Here is a 23,733-nt window from a genome sequence, read left to right on the forward strand (position 1 = left end):
CTGAGGGGGATCTTATCAATGTGTACAAGTACCTGAAGGGAGGGTGTCAAGGGGACAGGGACAAACTCTTTTCAGTTGTCCCGTGTGACAGGACAAGAGGCAATGGGCGAAAACTGAAGCACAGGAAGTTCTGCCTGAGCGTGAGGGGGAATTTCTTCCCTGTGAGAGTGACGGAGCCCTGGCACAGGTTGCCCAGAGAGGTTGTGGAGTCTCCTTCTCTGGAGATCTTCAAGGCCTGCCTGGGTGCAACCCTGTCTACCATGCTGTAGGTGACCCTGCTGAGCAGGGAGGTTGGACTAGATGATCTCCAGAGGTCCCTTCCAACCTTACTGATTCTATGATTCTTTGACTCCAGCTTGTACATAGTTAGGTTGTGTTGCATATTATCCATACGCTCCAAGAACAAGTCTTGACAGGCACTACCTTGTCAATCAGTTGTCCTCCTTAGCTTTGTTGTCTGTGAGTTCTCAGTGATTCATGGGCTACTCACTGTCAAGATGAAGTTGCCTGCCAGAAATCTTTAGGAGTCCATGTGTGCTCTACTAGGGCAAAGTTAATTTACTCCAGGTGCATATCTAAGAGAAAGGTAGGTAATATGGGTATTTTATAAAGAACTCCTTCAACTCCAGTAGTTTTACAGGAGGGAGGACTACAGAGGAGTTAAAAAAAAAAAAGGCAGTATCAGAAAATACCTCATGTTTTATAGAAAATAATTACCTCTTGCTTCCATAAAAGCTCTACAATCAGTACCCTACAACCAAGTTCCTGTCTTAAACTACTGCTTCTCAGCTGGGATGTGGAAGCAGGTCTGTCAGTGGCTACACGGGTAGTAGAATTCATAGGTGAGGTAGATTAGCTTCAACCATCCTTTATGGTTCCCTTGCATTTGTGCTAGAGCAGGAGCCTATGCATGGTCAGCTGTGCAGCTCAGCACCATGGAGATTACTTCTTAAATGCTAGGTAATTGCATCAGCTAGCAAATCCTAGTCAGTCCTTACAGCTTTTCTCTGAGATAGCTGGTAGACCTAGCTTCCATGTTTTATAGTTAAAAACACATACTGATTTAGCCAAGGCTGTGCCAAACACAAGCCTAGCATCTGAAGTCCAATTTTCTGCTGCTCTSTCTGATGAGATTTTCTCAATTGCCTCTAGATACAAAACATCACAACACAGACTTCTGAACAACACTTGGTTTACTTGGCAAAACATTCACTTTATCGCGATGATACAAAAATTAAATAGCATGCTGCTGCATTCCTACAGTAGCTTAAACAAAATTGTAAACATATAAAAGTGTCTATATTTGACTACAGAAGTCAGAGCAACAAAACTAGTGTTTCCATGACTGCAGATATACTGTATTTGTCTTGATAGTGCATTAATGGCAATTWAAAAAAAAATACTGTAATATAATACAATTTTATTTGCTTTATACATCTGCTAAGACGACAAAAGCTTAATTACTAATTAATTACTAATCAGTTAATGGTGTCTTCAGTACTGTTAAGTGTGTTGTCTTCTGTTTAGGGTTCCACAGTACAGAAAAAACTTGTCCTTCTCCTAGGCATAACTGTACCATTTTGTCTTTGAATTGTTTTGAACAGCTCTTTTATCATTATCTGTTAAGTAACGTTACTTGTATTACTAGGATCTCATGGAGCCTTCTCAGAGGTATACAGAGGAAACCTGAAAGGGATGGTGCCTGTAGTTTATGCAGCATTAGTACACTGGGGCCCTAATGTGGCTGAGGAATTTAGGTGTTACTGTTTTGCARCACAGAATTGAAAATGATCCTCCGTGAGCTGCAATTTGGGAGCCTGTCAGCCTTGCAGACATTGATTATTGCAAGTTTTAATTTTATAGCAAGACACGTCTGAAACATTTTTAAAATGTTGTCGAGTTCTATTTTGTGGAAATATTTGTGAAATCAGTCTTAAGTCTTGCAGGCTTGCAAGAGCTTGATTGCTCTTCTTACAGATACAAGGGAAGAAACAGAGAGGAATTGTTCAGAAGAGCTAAGGAAGATAGTCTGGACAGGATGTCTGGGGGAGAACCCTGACCCTAGAGAAAAACAAACGTGAGTACAGGAAACCAAGCTTTCACTTTTTTAGATGTAGGACTTTCTCATGCTCCTTCAGGACCAGTGGAGAATTTAGCTATTTGCTGTTTGAAGGAAGAGAGATTTATATAAAAATTATACATGACAACCAGTATAACATGGATTTAGTAAAGTATTTGTCATCCACGCCCTAAAAGAAACTTTTCAGTCAGATTACTTGAATATAGCCCCAACAACTGTGCAAGTGCAATGAGTTGTGCAACTAGGAAACCATTAAAAATAAGTTTAATGTAGCAATTATTTTAATAATATAAACCCAATGCAAAAAGTAAAGCGGCAGCAGAAGTCTTTATGCCCAGTAGGATGACTCACCTTAGCATCTCCTTCAGGTAGGTGGGAGCCTGGCCTCTTCCAGCTGGGAGCCTGGCCATGTTTCACCTRTGTTAGGCTTATCATTTCAGCTGGTTTCTGTAGCTTCTCCGCATTGACTATGAGAGGCTATGGGGAGTATTTAAAATGGTATCACTAGCCCTTTATCATTGAGGAATTTCTGTCAAAAGGTCTCCAAAATCCCAGACTTATTTCAGTATCATCACATGTTAACATTTAACATACAGTGGAACCCTCTAGCCACATATGACCTATGCAGATATAAGAAAACTCCCTTTTTCAGAAAGCAATTTTGGTTTGTAATGCAGTTTGTTTTCAAGCAGCACCTGGAAATTGTGAGTGCAATAATTAATGGACTCCTGGAAATAACAAAGAAAGGATCTAGTTTGCAGCATATCATTGTCATCAATACAAAGAGTGTGTGTATTTCTCTTTCTTGGTTCTGGAGTTTCTGAAGTTACTTTTAGTCCTGAAAAAAGTGTTCTTTTTGTTTGTATGTAACAGGCACTACATATGTATTTATCCGTATTCTAGAGTCGTATACAGTAGGTTCCAAAATGAGCCCTGCTGCTTGTCTTTACCTTGTTTGTGGATGCTAGCTCTCCTTCTGCAGCTTAGTCCTTAACTTACTGAGCTCCTCTTCTAAACTTTTAATATGTTCTTTAAGCGCAGCTTTGTCTTGCTGTGCTTTCTGATTAGCTTGGCACCGGGCTTCTTCAATCTTCCGCTCATACCACTTCTCCATCTGAGTGGAAACAGCCTCAAAAAAGTACTGTGTTATCTCCAGTGCCTGGGAAGTGCCTCTGAGCGGAGGGGCAGGCTGCTGCCCTGCAGGYACAGCCGAGGGCGGCTGCTGCTGCTGCTGGCTCTGATGGGCCCCTGCGTGGTGCAGAGCTTTGTGCCGTAACTGCCCGCTTTTGCTGGGTTTCTTTGTCTGGGTTCCTTTGTCGATGAAGTAGCCGCTCTGTCGTTCGGTCTTTGCTGGTTCAGTCAAGGGCTGCAAAGCAGGCTGAACCTTAACGTGTCTTAATTTGGACCCCAAAAGCTCGGAGGAAGGCAATTCCTGCTGAAACCTGTGGAAAGTGCTGGCACTAGCAGCTTTGTCCTTTGGCCTGACATCTTGGCCAGGGGCCGAAGAAGAGGCTGGTCCAGCAGCAATTAACTGTTGYTCTGCACCTGTAGAATAAAATACATGTATTTAGAAAAGCTCTGGGCACTTCTTTTAATGTTTGCGAATTCTCAGTGTTCTGAAGTCTGATGAGCAGTGTGGTTTGCCATGTACCACACTGTGTGCACATTGCAGAGGCTTGTATTACTTTACCACGTCTTCACAGTCAGATGATGTAATGGAGTYGTTAAAAAAGAAAAGTTGGCTCAGGCAGAGATGCACTGCGTTGCAGTTGGGACAACAGACTATTAACAATCAATCAATCTTTAGAAAGAAGATATATAAAATAGATCAATTGAGATTCCCAAAATATTTATGGTTGTTGACATTTTTGGACCTACTTCTACAAACTTGAAGCTCCACTAATTCTGCAAATACAACAAAATCTTGACTGACACTTCTGACCTTTTCAGCAAACTAGCTGACACTCACACTGCAGCAGGATTCTCATGTGTGGYCTCCTGCCTGTCTAGTCTCGTGGGGTATCCCTGTCCATGTCTGTTCTTTCTGTGGGGTCATGTTTCAGAGGCACATACARTCCATTTTACAGAAGCCTCTATGCTTTGATGGGGCTCTCCTTGGATGTGGAGATCCAGGATGAGACTGCATTGTGCCCATTTCTTTTTCCCTCAAAAGCTTAGCTGGCCAAACACAGAGGAGTGGCTTTAACTAAGGTCTTTCATATTCTCAGAGTGGCCTTGATCTCTGGATAGGCTTGAATGTTCTCAGCCATTTTTTTTTCCTGTTAGTTCCATTATGAACTAATACTTAAATATTCTTTGGCTCAAGGAAAGTGGAAAAAAAAATAAGAGGTTTATTCTATAGGCCTGTAGTTTGGAYGTTAACAAGGGAAATCAACATCTTAGTTCCCTATTATGGAATCCATATATCTGAAAAGCACTACATGCAATGTATTTTCTTCAGTGGACTTTGGATAACCTATGCGCCTTCCTGACAAACAGTGGGATGTGAACAGCTCTGTCCAGAAGGCTGGAAAAACTTCAAAAAATACAGTTATTTATAGCATCAAAAGACTTGGCTTCAAAGACACAGTAATATAGAAGCAGCAGGAAGAGACAGCAGAATTTCACCCAGCTACGTCTTCAGATATTCCCAGTGGAATATTGAAGTGTTTTCTAATCCCAAGACACTGTGCATATGGATGGGGAAAAGCACACAGCCAGAATTATTTTCTGTGGTATTAACACAAGTATCTCTCAGTTAATTAGCTGRCCTTTGACTACTACATCTAAGTATCTGAGAAGGTTGTACCTGATGCACCATCCTGWTGGATGCAAAAATGCTGTCCAAAGCTCTGTTCTGGCATCTGGGCTCCACTCCTTGCCCCATCTTCTGAGACGCTGTTTGGAAGCGTGGTATAGGAATGCTGGTGGGAGCSCTCTGCCTGCAGCGTGGCCTGCTGGGTTTTGCAGTCCTTGGTGCTGTGAGCGTTGTTCTCTGTGTCTAGGGTCTCTGTGAGAGACTCACAAGTGGACAACGTTGATTTTGGTCTCGATGACCTGGAATCACCAGAAAGCTTGAGCTCCAGATTCTGAATCTTTAACATGCACCAAGTCTTCAGCTCATCGACCAGGGAAATCTGTAAGAAAGAGGATATAAATTAGAGGAGCCGTTTTTGGCCTGGACTTCTGAGGATGTTTGATGAGAAGCTGGGGTCACTGGGCTTATACTCCTCACTGTAGGGATATGCATGCTGCCATTGGGGATGTTTAAAGGACTACAAATCAGCAAAGACAAAGAACTATGAACTTGCTAATGAAAGGCACCTCTAGTCCAGGTCATCACCTTTTAGATTTGAATGTGCTACTTCAAGTGTAACTAAGTCCTCTGATTGGGGCTGACTTGTTTGATCATACAGTCAAGGGAACTTGGAGTGCAAGGAACACCACATGTGGTTGAAGCTGCCGTTTGTTAAGAGTGAAATTCARATTGGACGCTTTGGGAACGCAGTTTTATACCATTACCAACTTTTGCTCTCCTGTTAATTTGGTGGTACAAGTCCAGCACTAAATTAGAAATAATTAGCAGCTTCCAAATTACAGAGGTACTTAACAGGTGCCAGGCATTTGCCAATAGCCATTTACAAAATTAGTAGCTCTTTTCCCTGTTTTAAATGGCATTGTGAATTTAGGTCAGGAACTCCTATGCACACGGACAAAAGCATTTAATAAAGGCTAAGTCAAGCCAAGTGGTTTTCAATTAGACCTAACGGAACAAGAACGGATGTTAYCTCTTAATGGTAATTTTGATTCACCTGATTTATCACTCCTGGGTCTCCTTTTTTAAACTACAAGGAGACAGAGCACAAGCCTGAACATTAAGAAGCCAATATAATGCTTACRTCCCTTACTACAAAATAAAAACTAAAGATGCCTTAATCTCATAAGTACTTTTCTTTGGAGAAAACTGTTTTGCAGATGTTAGCCAAAGCAGCTTCACCTGTTCATGTGATTATCACAGCAGCCTTTTTACATAGACTTGGAACTGTCTTATAAAGAGTCATGACTTTTTACTAAGATTTTTTTTTTTACTAAGTTTAGCATCAAATGTATCTCTCCAGTCTTAAAATGTGATTTATTTTCTCATTATTGGTATTCTTTCTTTTAAGTTTACTATTCCTACATGACTAGAGAAATACAGTTTTCTTAGCATCATACAGAAGCAAGATAGGCCAGAGCTCAATCTCTACTGGAACAATTATTCTAATGCTGGTTAAAGAAGTGTATAAAAATAATTTGCTTATTAGCAGGATTATACAGCATGGAGATGGCATACTATTGCCAAAGTCAGAGGGAAGAGGTGAAGCCTTTTCATGCATGGAATGGCCTGAGGAGGAGAAGGAAAAGATTCGTGGTGCACACAACCAAATGGATGACAATAAAAGGAACAAAACGGATCTTACGCATTTTTTACTATTTGCTGATGTTCCTACAAACATCCTTCAGATATAGTGATATCAAAATAAAGAGATATTGATATCAAAGTAAAYGACGTGGTGCTAATTACTCTGTAAGAATTAACAGTGAAAGCTGAAAGAACAAATTTTAAAAATCTAGCCATAGCAATTTTTGCAAAGCATTACGTTACGGAAAAGACATCTTTGTTAAAGATCCCATACTTCAGTCCTACAAAATTAAATTATGATAGTCAGACTGGATTTTACATTTCTTGTTTCTATGTAATTTGCATTTACAATGCAAAGGCTTTGTAAATGTGGTTTAGAGATTAGGGTGGGGGATAGGAATAATTTATTCTTTGAATTTCCTTTGCCTGATTCAGATTGGATAAATCTCCAATGTTCTCTCTGTCTGCTGGAACAAAACTCTTGAACTGACCCATCTCAGCTAACTCAGCTGTTTGAAGCCCTACCTGCCGTTTCTCCCCCTCATTCTTTTCTAGCTCAGTGTGCTGCTGAAGGCGATGAAGGCACTCTGTTCTCTCTGCAGACAGCCGCTCAGCCATGAGCTTATCTAAAACACGGAGCTGTGGGAAAAACAAAATGGAGCTGAAATGATCATTACAACGAAAAAAACAAWTTTTTGAACCTTTTAAGTCCAAGTATATTCTCTCTTGCAATCTTCATTTCTAGGCATGCTGCCAACTACAATTAGATATAGCTTGCAAAAAGCTGCCATCACAGAATTATCTGATGAATAAAAATAGCACTAAAAATAATTTAAAGGATTTTGATTATCAGTGCAAACAGTTCAACAAAAGGGATTTTACAATTATAAAACTATCAGCTGTAGGATTGCATTCYGCCTTTAGTTTCCCTCTTAGGGCCYCAAGCAGTTAGATTTATCATCTAAACAAGTGTCTGAAGCCACTTACACATTAAATGTGTTTTTCTTCCTCAAGACCCTACTTTGCAACATTAGATCCCTGTAGAATGTCACAGTTCCTTGGTCTTGAATATTAGATTTCAGTTGTTTTTTTTTTAATAATGCAAGAAGCAATAAACAGTGACAAAATATTCCTTAAGCTTAGGAAGTGCTTCTAACAATCATGTGGACAAGTAAACCTCTGAGTCATTGTCTTACTTGATGTTGAGTCTTGCTTTCCATTTGGCCCAGCTTAACATTCATCTTATCTTGTACTGTCCCAAACTCAGCTTTTATCTCTTCCACAGTTGCCTCCAGCTGATTCTCCAGTTTATTTATCAGAGGCTCACAGCGACATCCATTTATTGGTGCCTGAAACAAGTAATACATTCACTTGCTGTATCCCTCTGTCCTCTTTGTGCACTTGGAACATTACCACAGCTCTTTGGGGTCTTCTGTACCACATACTTTATCTCACCCTCCTGAGAACATCTCACAGCTCAGCAGAGGACAGAAGGATGCCCCAACAGCATACTGTTCGGAGACGCACAGCCTGGGAAAGGCTCTATCTGTGGACAAATCCTAACACACAGCACTGCTTTCACTGGGGCCACAAGTACAAACGAGGTCGGACTGCGTATGTTGTGGCACCACGTGCYGTGCGAGGGGGCACTACACGTAACAGGGCTGCACTTTGTGTGTCTTGATGCCGACGTTCTGAATCAGCCTGCCTTTGCCTTGCATGACCGACTCCTGAAGCTCCCCTCTGAGGGGATCTGTGCTGACCCCATTTCAACCTCTCAGGGAGATGGTCACAAAAGCTTCCTTCAGGTGAAGGCAGCTCATCCCCATAGGTTTCCTCTGTAGTCTGCAGACAAACTGGCTCCTTCAGGGGATGAGTTAGGAGCCTAACAAGGCTGCTCTGAGCCTGTCCCTGAGGGAGCCTCCCTCTCTCCTTTGGCCATGCAGTACTGTTTCACAGATTAGGACTTATTCCCATGGCAGGGGAAGGTGGGTGGTTTGCACAACGCTAGAGAAAGCATCATAAATAAATGTATTTAAGAAATTGTTTGCTGTTCAGGGCCTGAGGGCATCAGAGAAGACAGATGAGCCAAAAAAAGGGAGAGGAGATCATCATGTATTTCAGGAATTGCTAAAAAAAATAAAAAATAAAAAAGGAGTCTGGCCACATCATTAAGCTGATCTTTTATGAATAGATAGGATTTCTGTACAAATCCTACCTGCTCTCTAAACCTTTCTCTTCCTGCTCCCTGAATCTTTCCTACTTGGCATTCTCCTACTGTCAGATTCTAGGGACAGGGATGTACTTGTTTTAATATCTGAAAGGTCCTCCCTCCCTCCTTCCCAAGTATGACCACAAAACAACTGATGATAATTACAGCCTTGGTTCATCTGTGAGCTATTTAGCTCATTTGCCCTCTATCAAGAAAATCCCATAGCCTGTGGCTGGAAATTTCCCACTGTTTATACAGTMAGATCTTGGAAAGCATGGCCAATGAAGCCTTTGAGGTCTGACTTTAGTGATCTTTTTAATCTTTTGAATTTCAAAGTACAGCAAYGGAACCAGGAGAGCTGGTGGATGGATGTGAGAGGCTAGTGAAGCTAAAGGACTGTTCTCCCAGAGGTGCAGGGTGCTGCTTAACAAAAGCAGCGGTACAGAAGTTTACAGTTTCTACAGGGCAATTTACTGACTGCTTTCATGATGTTTTATAAATGTGAATATTTGCAGAGTAAAATAAACTGGGTGGAGTAAAATATTAATCTCTGAACTGGAATAAATGCACAAGAGCTGATACTCCTGTTTTATTTGTGAACCAATTTCTGTAAAGCTCCTGCCTCTAGTAATCTTAGAATCCCAAAAGACTTACTGCAATAAACAGAAAGATTGAAACAAAATGCACTGAACAAACACAAATTCTTGGCTTAGGTAATAAGGTTCAATGCTCACACCGTCCCCCCCCCCGGAAAAGCTCTTCACATTTCTGACTGGAAAACTAAATATTCCAAAGTGTTCATAAAAGCACCAGTGTCATTTCCAAACAGTGTTCACACCTTATTTACAATAAAGAAATAATTAATAGATCAAAACTAGTTAAGTATGCATTCCTTAGCACTAATAACCTGCTTATTGTTTACTAGACTTCATGCCACAACAGAGCTGAAGCGCAAGCAAAGAACATAAATCCACAGTTGTAATTTCATACCCTTGAAAGTGCAGTTAATCAAGTACATTTTCTGTCTAATTAGCTAACTGTGCCCCACATCCCCGTGCTCCGCCATGCATCTCCCTCCCTGACGGCAGCAGCTTGCTCACCTGCATTACTTTCCCATCCTTTCCCCGATACAGCGTGTACAGCTGGTAGGCTCGGACCTCGTGGGGCGGCGGCGGCGAGGAGCAGCGATGCTTACTTCTGCGTTTAGGCAAGCTTTGCTGGGGCTGAGGGAGCGTCTGCTGATCAGCTGGGGAAATGGGGTCTGAGAGTGCCGAAACCTGCATAAAATACGTACAGGTACAAATAGGTAAGCTATTTCTGGTGGGAACTAGACAGATCCATTGTGGTAATTGCAAAAAATCAGACTAAAACATAAATCCAGCTGCTGTGAATGGCCACAACCTGCTGTTTATCAACACAATAATTTAGATTTCTGCCCAAATCCAGTTTGCATGTCCCCCAGCAGAATAATTTCCCACCAGAAATTGGTTTTGTCTGAAGACTACTCCCAGTCCACAACACAGTCTAGAGAGCATGACAGAGATGACATCCCCCTCACTGGCAAGCAGAAGGGATACCCATGCTATTAGTCAACAGCTAGCCCTTCTCTTGGCCATTTTAAATCTCCTGATACCTTTTCTTTTGGCTTTTTCTTTTTGCCTTTCTTCCCTTTGGGATCTGGTGAAGTTGACCGGGGTTCATCTTTCCGCTCGCTTTTCCTCTGGGGTGGCTGGTCGCTGCTCTGAGTGTCATCAGCTGCTGAGACACTGCCCTATTTGAAGGGAAGACGGAGTTCACAGCAGTTGCAAGAATGGGGAAAAGGTGGCTTTTCTTCAAATTTTCAATGATAAGCTGGTCCTCGCGAATGGGCAACAGAGAGGCTTTGCCAGCAAAGCACAATACACTTCCCTGGCCCCCAGGGCTTCCATTGGATAGGCCTCAGACAGCTGCTGCGGTCACATAAAAYGGACACATCCACATATTTTTAGCCCTAGGGGGTTTTATTCACACTCTCCCCTTGCAACATACACAGCTGGTGATGCTGGGCTGTACCTTGCTCTGTACCACTTCATCTCGTGGTACGGACTGAGCCCGCCTTTCCTCCTTCAGTCTCTCTCTCCTCTTTCTCAGACTTCTTCCACGATTAAAATGTGAGACCTGAAGACAAGACAACACTGTTACTCAGTGATGCTGTGCTCTTTCCTGCCACAGAAGCTAAGTAATAAAGCAGGCTGGTTTACACATCTACCAAAAGGCAATACATAAAGGAGAATGCACTAGTCTGRTGGGCCAAGTAATGTGGGAAACACAACACCACCAAACCACATCCATCAGGGACATTTTGCTGTCAGCAATCTGCTGTACAGAAGATTGTAGTGCTTAATTAAGTATGCTGCTCCCCATGAGATCCTTGCCTCCAAAGCAGGCGCACACACAACTATTTGTAAAATACATGGAARTACCACAAAAGCCAGTGAGCTGAGAAAAAAAGGTGTCAGTCAGACAGGGACACAAACAGGGAACTCTCACAAACCAGACCATGAACCACTGGCTACCACACAGAACAAGCATTTCCACTGCACCATCCTTTGCTGCTCAGACCAAGTGTAACCCCTGCCAGTAATCCAAAAATACCGACCACCGCAGACCGTGGAGGCCTAACCTGTGCAACTCACTGGGCTCCAAAGAYTCCACCTCAGCTAGACCTGAGGACAGCACATGACGCGCCAGAGAAACATGGGTGCCTTCAACGGCAGAAAGGTAAGGACTGGGGGCAGGTAGCTCCTCAAGCCAGCTCAGCAGAGGCTCTCAGGACCCCAGTGACCGTGCATATCTTTATGGGCTGTAGTCTGGCCTCAGCTCCATGCACATGTGTGTGTCAGGGCCATTCAGAATTTACTACCAACAAAAGACACCTGTAACATACCTGTGATGCCTTAGTGAGGAGAAGCGCAACCTCAGGGTTATTGTGCTGCTTGGCAACCTCTAGAGGGGTCTGACCTGCCTGAGAGGAAAAAGAGCACATCATTTCCTTCAAAACACAAATTACTGGAAATGTGGGATTTCTCCTCATAAGGTTAGTAAGTGCTCTGCGCACAAGAGTAAAATGACTAATTGTTTTAATTCACCCAGATTTAATTTAGCTCCCATACACAAATGTTTTCTACCAACACTAGAAAAACTTGCTTGAGGAGTCTGTGTTAATACCCCCCCAAAAAAAAAAAAAACAAAGAAACTCCATGTTCTACTTACGTTGTTGACAACTGATATATCAGCTCCTGCCTCCAGCAACAGCTTAACCACCTTTTTATGATTTAGAGCAGCAGCTACATGGAGCGCAGTATCTCCTGCCTAAAAATTACACGAGAATTACAAAACACAACCATGTAACACACATTTTGGGGTCTCATCACACACGCAGCAATCTGAGCCTCCTAGAGGCTGCTCCTGCTTCAAAAGATCTACAGTTCTTGATGTAACAACTAAGCTTAACTAAGACTTGCTCAAAAAAAAAGGGCACTGGGGAGGAAGGGGCCAGGAGGGGCAAAGAGCTCCTGCAGCCTTGTTTGGGGGAACATAGCTGGGGGCTCTGGTGATCTGTTTGCATTATAAGAAATGATACACAACACAGCTCAGAGACAGCCCCATATCACCTCCAGCAAACACATACAACATCACAGGGTAGAACTGGTTTTCCCACTGCAATCTTTTCTTTTTTACAGGTTTCATCATTTGGTGAGCAGGTGGCCAGATATCACATTACTCAAAAATTGAAATCCAATAATTAACAGCAGCAAGACAAGTGGTTTTCTCTTGATGTGATCCCTCAAAAAAAACAGTTTTTGGAATAAAGCCAAGAGGCTGTATGAGTGCAGCCCTGAAACACAGCCCTGCACTTGTTCCTGTGTACTGAGGTGAAGACTGCTGTGATCAGATTCAGGCACTGGTAACAGAGCCAGCAGCTGCTTAAGGGAGACTATTTGCGCATATAATGTCCTGCTGTCCTCCTTGCSCTGCATTTTGTCTTCAGAACACAATAAAGGACATCTGCTTTAGATTACTGGAAATCCACTGCTTGTTGGACTTGGGTGAGGCRTGTTCACAAATAAAACCATTATATGTGCAAACATGGTAATGTATTATCGAGCAGCTTCAATAATAGGAAGGATGAAGGAAGTGATGTTTCTCTACACCAGGTTCATTCTAGCTAATATTCAGTAGCTCATTTTACAAATTAAAAATCTCAYCTCCAAATTAAGATTAGACTGCAAATTCAACATGCCAAAACTCAATTTGCTACAATATCTCCYATTTAAGAAACATACAAATTAGAAAGCATCTTTATGATCCTGGACTATACATGTAAAGTTTCCCTGGAACATGATATGACAGGTAAAATACCACATATGTTATTTATTTAGCTGCTTTTTAATTAATTTTTAATGCACTAAATCCATTCCCTTCTACCACCCAATTAGGCTATGCCCCAGGGACAGCATTCAATTACTTCCTATATTAAAAATGATTTAAAATCATAGAATCATAGAATGGCAAGGTTGGAAGGGACCTCTGGAGATCATCTAGTCCAWCCGTCAGTGTAGCCAGTATGGGGATYGAACCYRCGACCTTGGCATTAGCAGCACTATGCACTAACCAACTGAGCTAAAATAATTAATGCTAGGTTATATTGATCATTACTTTGAATTTAAAGCAGTCTTTTTCTTCACTTCGCTGTATTTTTAATTTTCACTATTTCATACTGCAGCACAGCAAAAAAAATTTCCGAAGAGATTTACACTTCCGTAGCATCTCAGTAGTGGTGAGTTCTGCTTCACAGTATCTCTGTAATGGCAGTAATATTATTAACTCCCAGTTATGCAGCAGAAAACAGATGCATAAAAAGGCCAAAACTCTTGCACAGTCCCATGCTGCATAGAACTAGCAGAGGAAGGATTGAGGAATCCCAGCCCATAGCCCTAGGCTTGTGCCCTACCCCTATCCTGTAATCCCCTTCTACACAGTCATATGTTTGTAAAGAATCTCAGAAATAGGAAATGTTTTAAAGAAACRATGCAAATGTGATGGTGAAATAATAAATCACTGGTATGCCATTGCTCAAGCCTACTGTTAGAGGCTCAGGCACTCAATATTGCAGTGAAAGACATATTAAAGTGGGATTACTTGGGTAGGAATCCCTCTTTCCAATGACTAGCCGTATGCAAAGGGTGCACAGTTGCAATGAAGTTCATGCACTGACCTGGTTCTTTTCATGGACTGAACAGAAAGCACTGAGCAGCACCCTAACGATGGGCAAGTGATTATAACGAGCAGCCACATGCAGACAGGTATCTCCTGCCTGCAAACAGAAACAAAGCTCTAAGCATGTAATTGCAGTAAGAAAGCTTGCACTTGTCATGGTGGTCCGGATGAAATAATCCTATTAAAACAAAAGAGCAGTAAATGACACACTCCTCCCTACGAGCAGCAATGCTGTCTTCTCTTCAGTACAAAAGCCACTGTCATGGCTGGGAAGTTTTAGCAACAGTTGRGAGGTGGCATGGGGGGATATGAATTTTATAACCACTGATGGGAAATACTGCTTTCTTAAGCAAATATTATGTTGCTCTTACGTAGCCCTGTACTACAAAAGCTGCTTTACATTTTTACATCAAATCTGTTCTCCTGAGCYGCAAACCAATGTGATTTACAACCTCCACTCAGCGTCACACATACTGCAAAGGTGACAGAAGTGGCCCAGAGCAGAGTGACCGCGGGGGCAGGCCCTGCTCAGCCGGGGTCCCTCAGCAAAGGCCAGGAGCAGAGCCTGAGGTATTTACGTTATTACCATGTGCTTTCTGCCAACCTTGGTGTCAAGCAGGGACAAAAATATCTGCCTTCCTTTTATGAACTTTAGTCTTTTATCATGCCAGATCCATTAGAGAGGAGGAAAGCTGTCTGGAACTGAAGTTACTCTGCATCTACCTTACTGCACAGACTGACACGCAGGATATAATCCATCTCGGAGAGAGCAGGTGTTGGGGGGCTTTCATCTGACGCAAAACACCTTTAAGGCTTGCCATCCTTCTTGAGAACGGAGGCCCCTTTGCAGAATTTGACTGGAGTCCCTCGGTCCAAAGCAGTGCTGGTCTGACAACAAAATCCCTCTGCTTCCACCCCCTCAAGGGATGGGTGCAAGCAACACTTTGCTCCATCCTATCACAAGCATTCCTGCACATATGCTCAGTTTGTTAGTGGTTTTTTAAGGGTCTATAACAAAAATCAAAGTTTAAACGCTTCTGAGCATTTCCACGTTAGAATARTATAGTTAGTACAGAGGCACACAAAAGTTAACTCATGTCCTTTTTAACACTCACATTATTTTTGAGGTCTGCCCGAGATCCTCCAAGTAGTAAAACGCGAGTACTCTGGGAATGGCTATTCTGGCAAGCAAGGTGAAGAGGTGTGTTACCTGCCTTAGAGAAATACAGGAAAATAGAAAAGCCATATTTAGAAATTGGACATACATCATTWAAAAAGCCTTAAAAAATAAAATCTCACATTTCTCCCTATATAGAGAGARGTGTCTCCCACCCAGGACTAGGAAACTGTTGCTGTTATTTCAGCAAAGCTATGAGCTGAATGAACGTGGAGACTGAAATAACCTCTCCAGCATGAAATCGTTCAATATAGCTGGAATATCCTAACGGTGGGAATTGGACAATTCAAGGAAATCTGCATTGCTCAAGTCTGTTTACAGGAAGCAAAGAATCCTGAAACCTTCCGAGTCATTATAAACAATTATCATTAATAACAGTGTTATCAAGATCTTTAATTTAAAGAAATAATTTTTTCCATGTCTTGATACTCCTCAGGACACAGTTTGCCTTTCAATCCTATCATCTATATAACATTTTCCTTCTCTACTTGTCTCTGTACCTATTCTGCTCCAAACATCTAAAAATTAGCCCATGTAAGTAGAAAAGATGGGAGAGAGGAGGAGGAGGAGGAACCTACAAAGTTCACACTCAGAGCAGCCGTCTCCCCAGGAGCGCCCATCCTGTGCCCTGCCAAGCCTGGGGAAGCAGGCTCACCCTGGGGCAAGCCTCGCTGGCTACCCTATCCCACCGCCTAGCAAAGCAAAGGTAAGTTGAGTTCCCCATTCCTCACTAGATGGTCTACTCCTTCACCTTACAGCGTGTATATATTTTTGCATGCTGAAGGACAAGAGTGTATTCATACGGATGCTTCTACCAGAGAAACCTAATTGTTGTGTTTAGAGTTTTTCCTCTCCCACAAATAAACACACTGTCATGGCATTGCAGCTTAGATCTTGAGCAAAGCCTGCTGTGATTGCTGCAGGGTCCAAGACAGAACAGTTCAGACTGATTTCTGTTTGCTTATGATCGTAATACAGCTCCATCATAACCTAGATCCAAGTCTGGCTGGGTGTCTGCATCTGATTACACAGGGCAGGGTGTAGATTTTAGGCTACAGGAGAGAGCCTGGGTGCTCACAAAGCATGAAAGTCTTCAGGAAAGAAAGGGAAAATGGAAGAAAAATAGAAGCCCCCAAGTTCCCCGGGAGTCACATGTTAAGGTTCTAGAAAGAAGCAAACATGTAGTTTTTACTGAATTATTTTTTTACTGCAAAATCTTATTTTACCACAGAAATCTAAAAAGAGAGTTCACCTGTGTATTTTTCTAACATACTGATGGGTTTTATTGGTCTGACAAGTCTTCTGACAGTACTACGCTTTTCTTGGCCTGAAAATGTTTGATATTTTTGGTTCCTGAGAACCAGAAATGAAATCAGTTTGGGTGAAAAGGTTTCACATGCTTACTAGACTGACTGACTGCTTCACCTTGATTATCTTCTTTAACTTGTCCCTCTAACTTTCAAGACACTGATCAAAGTTGCAGGATTTGAATTACAAAGGGACAACTCGTAGACATGATCTTCGGTCTTTGATTCTACATCACAGAATATTTTGGGCCTGAAAGTAGTTTCTAAATTGTGGCACAGACAACATTTCTTTTCTTTCTGAGCAATCTCTGAACAGCCTCTGTGATGCTTTACTAACAGCCATTTGAAGTGTCAGCACTGGTGGGAAGGCACAGAGGTCCTGCCCAGCCTGTGGTGTGTGAGGAGCTGTTCAAGAATCCAAAGAATCGATACTTATTCCACATATCCCTTTTTGTGCCTGACTTGCCTTTACAATCCCAGGTATCCTGTCCAGCCTCTGCTCAGAGATTTAAAACAGAATCTGTCTTCAACTGCATTACTTTTTTTTAACCCACTGTGCTCAAGATGCCATGCTGTAAAAGGTGCATATATACAAATGTTCCCCAAGTAATCCTAAAAGAAAGAAGAAATTACATAAAATAGCAGGCTACAGAGTCAAACCTCTCCTGCTTTCTGCTGCTTAGCTGAGTTTGGCTGCTCTAGAAGCCCATTTCTGTCCCATGAGCTGAGCAGTGAGAGTCATTCARTCCAAACCTCCAAGATCTCCAGGTGTCAGCCAAGAGCCTGTGGGTGCTTCTGCACATGACACTTTGCCCTGGCTGCCAGAAAAGCTGGTGGAGCTGGTGGAAAGCTGGTGCCTTGCCATCAGTAACATAAGAAGTTGAGAGTCTTTTAGAAAAAACATTTTGGGATTAAACAGAATTAAGCTTGTTGTTTTTCTCGAAAGTAGAAGAGGTGAAAGTGTGCACGTGTGCAAGCATGCTCACTTCCCTCATTTTTTCAGCAGCTCCTGAGAAAAGGTCCTGTCCATTAAAAAAATCGCAAACACTGAAATACACGGGGAGAGGACTGCATGGGCAAAACACGAAAGACCCACACAGGAGCTGCTCATGTAGCTTCAATGTCAGTATTGTCATATTTCAGTAATAATATTGTCACATTTCAGTCAGTAATGTCGTATTTCAGACATCAGTGCTGCCTGGCTATCCTGCGCACATGCTTTTTTAAAAAAGGTCATCTCAAAAGAGTTGATGTATGCCATATTGTAAACTAAACCTTCTAATACCCTGAAGGGGTCCAAGTATCCAGGACTTGCCTCTGGAGCACACACCTTTGCTCCTGYGTATGCACAAAGACACAGACAAACATGTCCACGGACAGGCATATAATTGCTCAGAAAGCTACGGAGTCAAGCACTACTGTCTGTTATGTGTAAGCATGGGAAGCTGTCTAAAACTACTGTGTAGTATGTCCAGGCAACGTGTGTTTTTACACAAAATCTTGGGACTTTCCTTTCACTACCTGTATCCTTTCTCCTCTTTCCTCTCTAGCTCCTTTCAGCTGTAGTTTTAGAGATATGCTACAAAATATCTTGTCATTCTCCTGTTAAAAAATGCTCAGAGATCCCATAAAGCCATCCCAAAGTCCTCCTGCCTCTACCAAAAGACACAGTGCCTGCTATGCAGTTTGACTGATCCATCAGCAGAGCACGCTAAAACCTAATCAACTGATCCCATATGCTGTTATTGCTCTTTCTTAGATTATTTCATTAACTTTTGGATTAGTGAATTAAAGACGGGTATCCCACAAATACAGCACTTAAGWGTGGAACGTAAAACTCCTTGTTGTTTTATGCTTTCCGCAGAACTGCTCTCAAGACTTTATAAATACCAAAAGAAAGATACTCCAGGTTCTTTATAAGTTTTCAATAAGGACCTACAGTAGCATATTAAGAATTTTCTGATGAAAGAATCACCATTTTTCCCCCTGTAACTTGTGTTCATTTGGGTGATTTCTCAAAAATTGGATTTTGAATGTCATTTTCCTACTAGTGCATTTCATGATCATTTTATATTACACCAATCACAAGGAATCCACTCTATAAATAGCAACAGCAACTCAATAGCACTTTAAATGATGCATTAATTATGGCTGGAATTCCTACAGAAATATCCACAATACTCTAGAGTTCCTCCTGTGGCAGCTGTCAAAATATGGATTTCCTAATACCTATAGGGGAACCATCTAGGCGTGATTAATGCAAAAAGAATAAGAAATCCCACTACGAGCTGGTCCCCCACGTGTTGAGAAAAGTAATGACCAGARATCTCCAGGGTTGAGAATCGCCTATGTTACATCAGTACAGAAAGCTCCTTCTCTATGCGYCTCACCTGGTTCCTGGCGAGAACATTAGCTCCTGCTTTAACAAGCAGTTTGGCAGACTGACTGAATCCATGCCAACAAGCTTCATGAAGAGCAGTGTTCCCATCCTGGACAGCACACAAACATACAAGAGAAGTAGTTTAGTGTACTGTATCTACACACAGAGTAATGCTGCATTCAGAATGCAACAATTACACATGCYCTCTGATCATTTAAAAATAAATCTTCCTTTCCTACTATCTAATTTTCTATTTTATTTTTAGCAGAAATACAGCAGACTTAAAATAACTTCCACAAAYACCCTGTATACTTTCATTTCTCTCAAGCTCCTGCTTCAGTGATGCTTCAGTACCCACCCAAGCATACTGCCATGCTGCCTTATGAGTACCAGCTGATGTTTATCATCTTCTTCTCTCACAGCTTTCCCATAAAATTGTAACTTCTGAAGCTCCTATCAGCTATTCAATAATCGTCCTTTAGTTCAAAAGTCAGAGCTTGGTATTTGGCACAGAAGATCAAGCTGGTTTTGACTGTGATTCTACTCCACATAGCTCAAAGAGGGGCGCTGGTGGGAGTTATCTACAGGAAGTTTTTTTCTTTGTGTATAACTAAGACATATAGTAAGTTACCATCTCAAAACATGCACTTACACTGTTGGACTAAAAGGCAAAAACAGGATTAGCAGGTAAGAGATACCCCAGTGTCATCTGGAGATGTCTTGGAACCCTACAGAACTTTTTTCCYTCTACCTTCTACTTCTTCCTACATCTCCTAGCAAACAGTCAAAATGGCACTGAAGATTTTGTTTGGAACTTGAAATTAATTATGTTTATTTGCAAACTAAATTCACAGCCTGGAACTCTCAAGTTTCTGGGATGAGCAAGAGAAATGGTGCAGTGTTTTCAGTAGGACAAATTAATTCAAAAAAGATCACCTTGCTCAAAAGGTAAGTAAATCTGAAGTTTATATTGAAGATATGGTACTTTTTTTTTTTTTTTTTTTTTTTTTTTTTTCCCCAGTGCAATTATTCCAATTACTTGCAAAGCATTAGATATCCAATTCAGGAGTATAAAATGTAACTTACTCTATGTGACCTTAGTATCACTGTCTAGCAAGGCTGTCATGCCACAGGGCTCTGCTTTTGCTTGTTACCTTGTCTTGTCTGTCCAAAGCACACCCCTCTTGAATGAGAGTTGCTATGACATCGGTGTTCCCCACGACAGCAGCCCGGTGCAAGGCTGTCTGATCACCCTGCAAAAAGAAGCAAATTTTTAAATCCATATGCTTTCCACCTAATTTTGACTTAACACAAATGCATACAACACACACACAGAGGCTACATCTTCCACCTACATACTGTTTAAATCCAATATGCCTTTAAAAAACAGTCCCAGTAAACAACAATCATTAAAGTTTCTAAGATGAATGAAGTTATTGTATGTATCAGAGAGCTATAGACCAGCTGTTTACAAGACCTTTCAACTCATCACAATCCCATATACAGCAATGAAGTGTTCTAAAAATATTGTAGTATTAGAAGGCAGTGAATCTAATACACTTGGCTTCACACATCTAATAACCAACAGTATCTATGGGGAACTAAAGGGAATTATAGGCTGTTGTAATTCATCATAATGATCCTCCAGCACTAACTGGATGAGGTGCTACTGTTTTGGCTCTGACTGCTCCATCAATTCTGCTTGGATAAGGAGCATGAGATGASATCAGACTCTTCAGCATCTCTGATAAATTTACCAATTAGTGCTAAGAGTGGAGGCGATTTTATGATGAGGACCGCAGCTGTGAGACTATCAACTTATTTCATTCAAACGTGTGAGCAGTCTTAAGGTTCAAATGACTTTCATTTCTCATTGACCTGCCACATAGCAGCAAACAGTGAGTTTCCTACATCAATGTATCTCTTCTATGGCTCAGTTTCCAAAAGAAGTGATGCTGATGTGGTCATCTTGTTTGACTGCCCATCACTCTCCTCTCTAATAACTGTTTAACTCATTTGCTGAGCTAGAGATACCAYGACTGACTTTCTACAAGCCTTCTAGAAGACTAAGGAGAATTAATTTATGGGTTTTAATAAGAGAGCTCACAGTTACCTRCACCATTTGGCCTACAGCTACAGCTCAGGTGCACTGCCCCGTCCATCAACAGCCCCTGCATGCCACAGCACACGCTGCCTCTTGCCCTGCACAGGAGGAACATCTGGAGGGTCGTTTTGGGTTTTTTTTTGTGTGTCTTGCATCCCCTGTGCATCCCCCTTGCACAGGAGATGCAAGAAAAGCGGAGATGTGTGGAAAGGAGCTAAGCATATTGCAGATGTGTGAAACTGATAAAGGAGAGGGAATAGGAGAATTTATGCGGTAGGGCACAAATCTGCAGGAAACCAAGCTGCATTAGTTTCCCTGCTTCCAAACAACCCATCTTGGTTTTCTGCTGTAGTTACTTTGAACCTTCAATGCTGAAATGCAGTTCAGGCACAAAGATTTAGTCTCAAAGCTGCACACAGCCTTTTTACAATGACAAACAGCAGAGTGGGAATTCAATCCATTTTTGCTTATCTASATAATGTTCACTAAAAACACATGAATAGCACAGATATGCAATATACCCAAGAAAAAAAAGCCTGCAGAGGAAGCCAGTCCTAAACAGATACAAAATTTCCCTGCTACAATTCTTTATCAGATAATATCAGGTTACACTAAATACTAAAACCAGAGGGATTTGTGTCATACAGACTGCAAGTATTTAGATAGCAGGATAATTTGAATAATTTGTTCTCTAAGGGAATTAGTAAGTGACTTATAAATTTCTTTCAGTGTGGTTCTTCTATTATCATGACATCAAAATAGTTATTAAYCCATAAGGGTAAAATGAGTACTGCCAACCACAACCTTTCAGTAACCCTTGTAATGCCAACTCTCATCACAAATAAATCATTATATTGGCCTATAATCATGGAGTTGATTTAAAAAAAGAAAAAGTTTGTTGAGAGTTTTGCCTAATTTGTTATCTGTGCTTTGTCTTCAGAGGTTAGCTTTTCGTAGTTTTGTCTTTGCCTCTATTAAGACTGGAAATTTATCTTAGAAGAACCGAAACACAGACAATAATGGTTCCAGGAGCTGTGATTCTCAGAAAAACACAAAGTATTGCAAAGCACTGCAGATTCYCTGAACATGTATATTTATCCCTAAATTTAAAAATAACCAAAATTTTAAGGAAAACATGTCCAAAACATACTATCTCACAAATGCAATTGTCAAATACTTTCCAGTAACTGTTACTGCACAGAAATGTACTGGCTAACAGGCCAGGGAAGAACTTAGCACCCTTTCCAACATCCCCATGGTACTGGAGACTGACAAAGCTCCTGCTAATGCAGCAATGGATAATGGTGACAGTGCAAAGGTCATTTTATCCTGCTACKAAGTGGAAAGCAATCATCAGTCTATCACTCCTAAAAGATATTGCTGCAACAGCAAAACTACGGAAGGCACTATAATAAAGAGTAAAACAAAATGACATCTACCACTGTGTTRGATGGACTTTTAGCAGTGATTTTAACAAAGAATGGTTGGTTATTGCTTCTTTACAGTCTGAAAAACTGATTATGTAGCTCCATGTCTCTCATAGGAATGAAAGGATTGGATTGGACTTAGTTTGTAATTAAGAACCTTCTTGCTGGGCCAATTTAAGTCAACTTTGTTCTTGTTAATCCGACCCCATTAAAGCAATTCAAGTGAGGGCCCAAAGCGTCACAGAAGCCAGTCTCACCACACCTGACTTGTAGCCACCCTGCTTCAGAAGTGAAATTTGATGCTGAAACATTTCCTACACACTCAAGGGGAGAGCCAAGCAGCTAAGAACAAGATCCAGCCAGCAGGCTGACAAGGTAAATACCTAATCCACATAACAAGGAACGYTGAAGGACCTCTCAAATCCTACCTTTCTTGGACAGAGATACTTGCTAGCAAAGACGAAGTAGAAAYCCATTTTAAATCCTCTTTTCTCCCTAGCTCTGACACCTGAACTGTGCAGGGAGCACAGATGAGCCCGTTCCACCCTTCTTCAGGACACTGCTGCCTCCTACGTGACAGCAGAAGGTAAGGCTCGCTGGAAACGTGTTGGTGGCCAGGGCACAGGGGCATGTTAGAGCTGCTCCCCGCCTCTGGAAAAGCCCCAGGCTCTGGGTGCTGCTCAGCTCTCCTACTACTGTGTGTTTTACACTACAACATTAATGGATAAAATCCATCAGTGCTGTCGGGAATGGTGACCGTCTTCACCCTCCAATGTACAGCTGTATCACTAGATTCACTCTAAGTGCCAAGACACTTAATTTATGAACCCTTAAGAGCGTAGGCAGGAGATAAGCATCAAGATCCTCAGCCTTATCACAGCAATGCCTCTGACATGGGCCGCAGTGGAACTTCAGGTTCCTATGTAATTTTTCTGGTGAAGACCCCTACAAAATTCTCAGGCTCCTAAGTCAACACAGCAGGATTTTGTCAACGATTCCTTTGGATTTCAGCATACACATGAAACTTCAAGTACTTAAGGYGCTGTGGGAGCTGAACTAAAAGATGATTCTCACTACTTTGCAAGTTTTACCTAGCAACCCAGTTATTAATAATATTGAATACACAWTTTTTTAGCATACTTTCCTTCCTATTAATAGAGGAGGAGGAAAAAAATACCTTGCCTTCTATGGAGTCAGACAGTGATTTTTTTTTTCAGAGCATGAACTTTCAGACGGTCTAATCACTGACTTCTGTATCTTTTTTTATTAATTGCTAAAATAATTATCTCAACATGCACTTCTCGGAGTTCTGCCTTCAGCAAGTCATRAAAGGACTGTTCTAGGGCTTCAGAGAAAAATTTCACTTGTAAATGCATATTAATTGC

At 41.6% G+C, this 23,733-nt stretch overlaps 1 protein-coding gene and 1 long non-coding RNA gene across 6 annotated transcripts in view; one reads left to right on the forward strand and one right to left on the reverse strand.

The window, feature by feature from the left end:
* Positions 1-1,175: 1,175 nt before the first annotated feature.
* ANKRD6 (ankyrin repeat domain 6) overlaps positions 1,176-23,733 on the reverse strand; it is a 120,435-nt gene continuing 97,877 nt past the window's right edge. For 2 of the 5 annotated variants that reach the window (XM_085318689.1, XM_085318688.1), the window contains 13 exons: positions 19,972-20,070; positions 18,828-18,926; positions 15,069-15,167; positions 13,952-14,131; positions 11,947-12,045; positions 11,621-11,698; positions 10,747-10,851; positions 10,328-10,465; positions 9,795-9,971; positions 7,679-7,831; positions 7,008-7,121; positions 4,890-5,217; positions 1,176-3,625 (listed from right to left, as the gene is read on the reverse strand). In XM_085318689.1, the coding sequence (XP_085174815.1) occupies positions 3,045-3,625; positions 4,890-5,217; positions 7,008-7,121; positions 7,679-7,831; positions 9,795-9,971; positions 10,328-10,465; positions 10,747-10,851; positions 11,621-11,698; positions 11,947-12,045; positions 13,952-14,131; positions 15,069-15,167; positions 18,828-18,926; positions 19,972-20,070 (2,250 nt within the window). In that variant the 3' untranslated portion in view covers positions 1,176-3,044. The remainder of the gene's footprint in view (positions 3,626-4,889; positions 5,218-7,007; positions 7,122-7,678; positions 7,832-9,794; positions 9,972-10,327; positions 10,466-10,746; positions 10,852-11,620; positions 11,699-11,946; positions 12,046-13,951; positions 14,132-15,068; positions 15,168-18,827; positions 18,927-19,971; positions 20,071-23,733) is intronic. The other 3 variants (XM_085318690.1, XM_085318692.1, XM_085318693.1) reach the window with 3 other exon arrangements.
* Positions 9,922-12,821, forward strand: LOC146588000 (uncharacterized). Its single transcript, XR_014897528.1, has 3 exons — positions 9,922-10,000; positions 10,825-11,454; positions 12,417-12,821. It is a non-coding gene; the product is annotated as an uncharacterized LOC146588000 (long non-coding RNA).

Source organism: Rhea americana, unplaced genomic scaffold (genome assembly GCF_003343005.1).
Source record: "Rhea americana isolate MKP2758 unplaced genomic scaffold, rheAme1 scaffold_55, whole genome shotgun sequence".
Taxonomy (NCBI): domain Eukaryota; kingdom Metazoa; phylum Chordata; class Aves; order Rheiformes; family Rheidae; genus Rhea; species Rhea americana.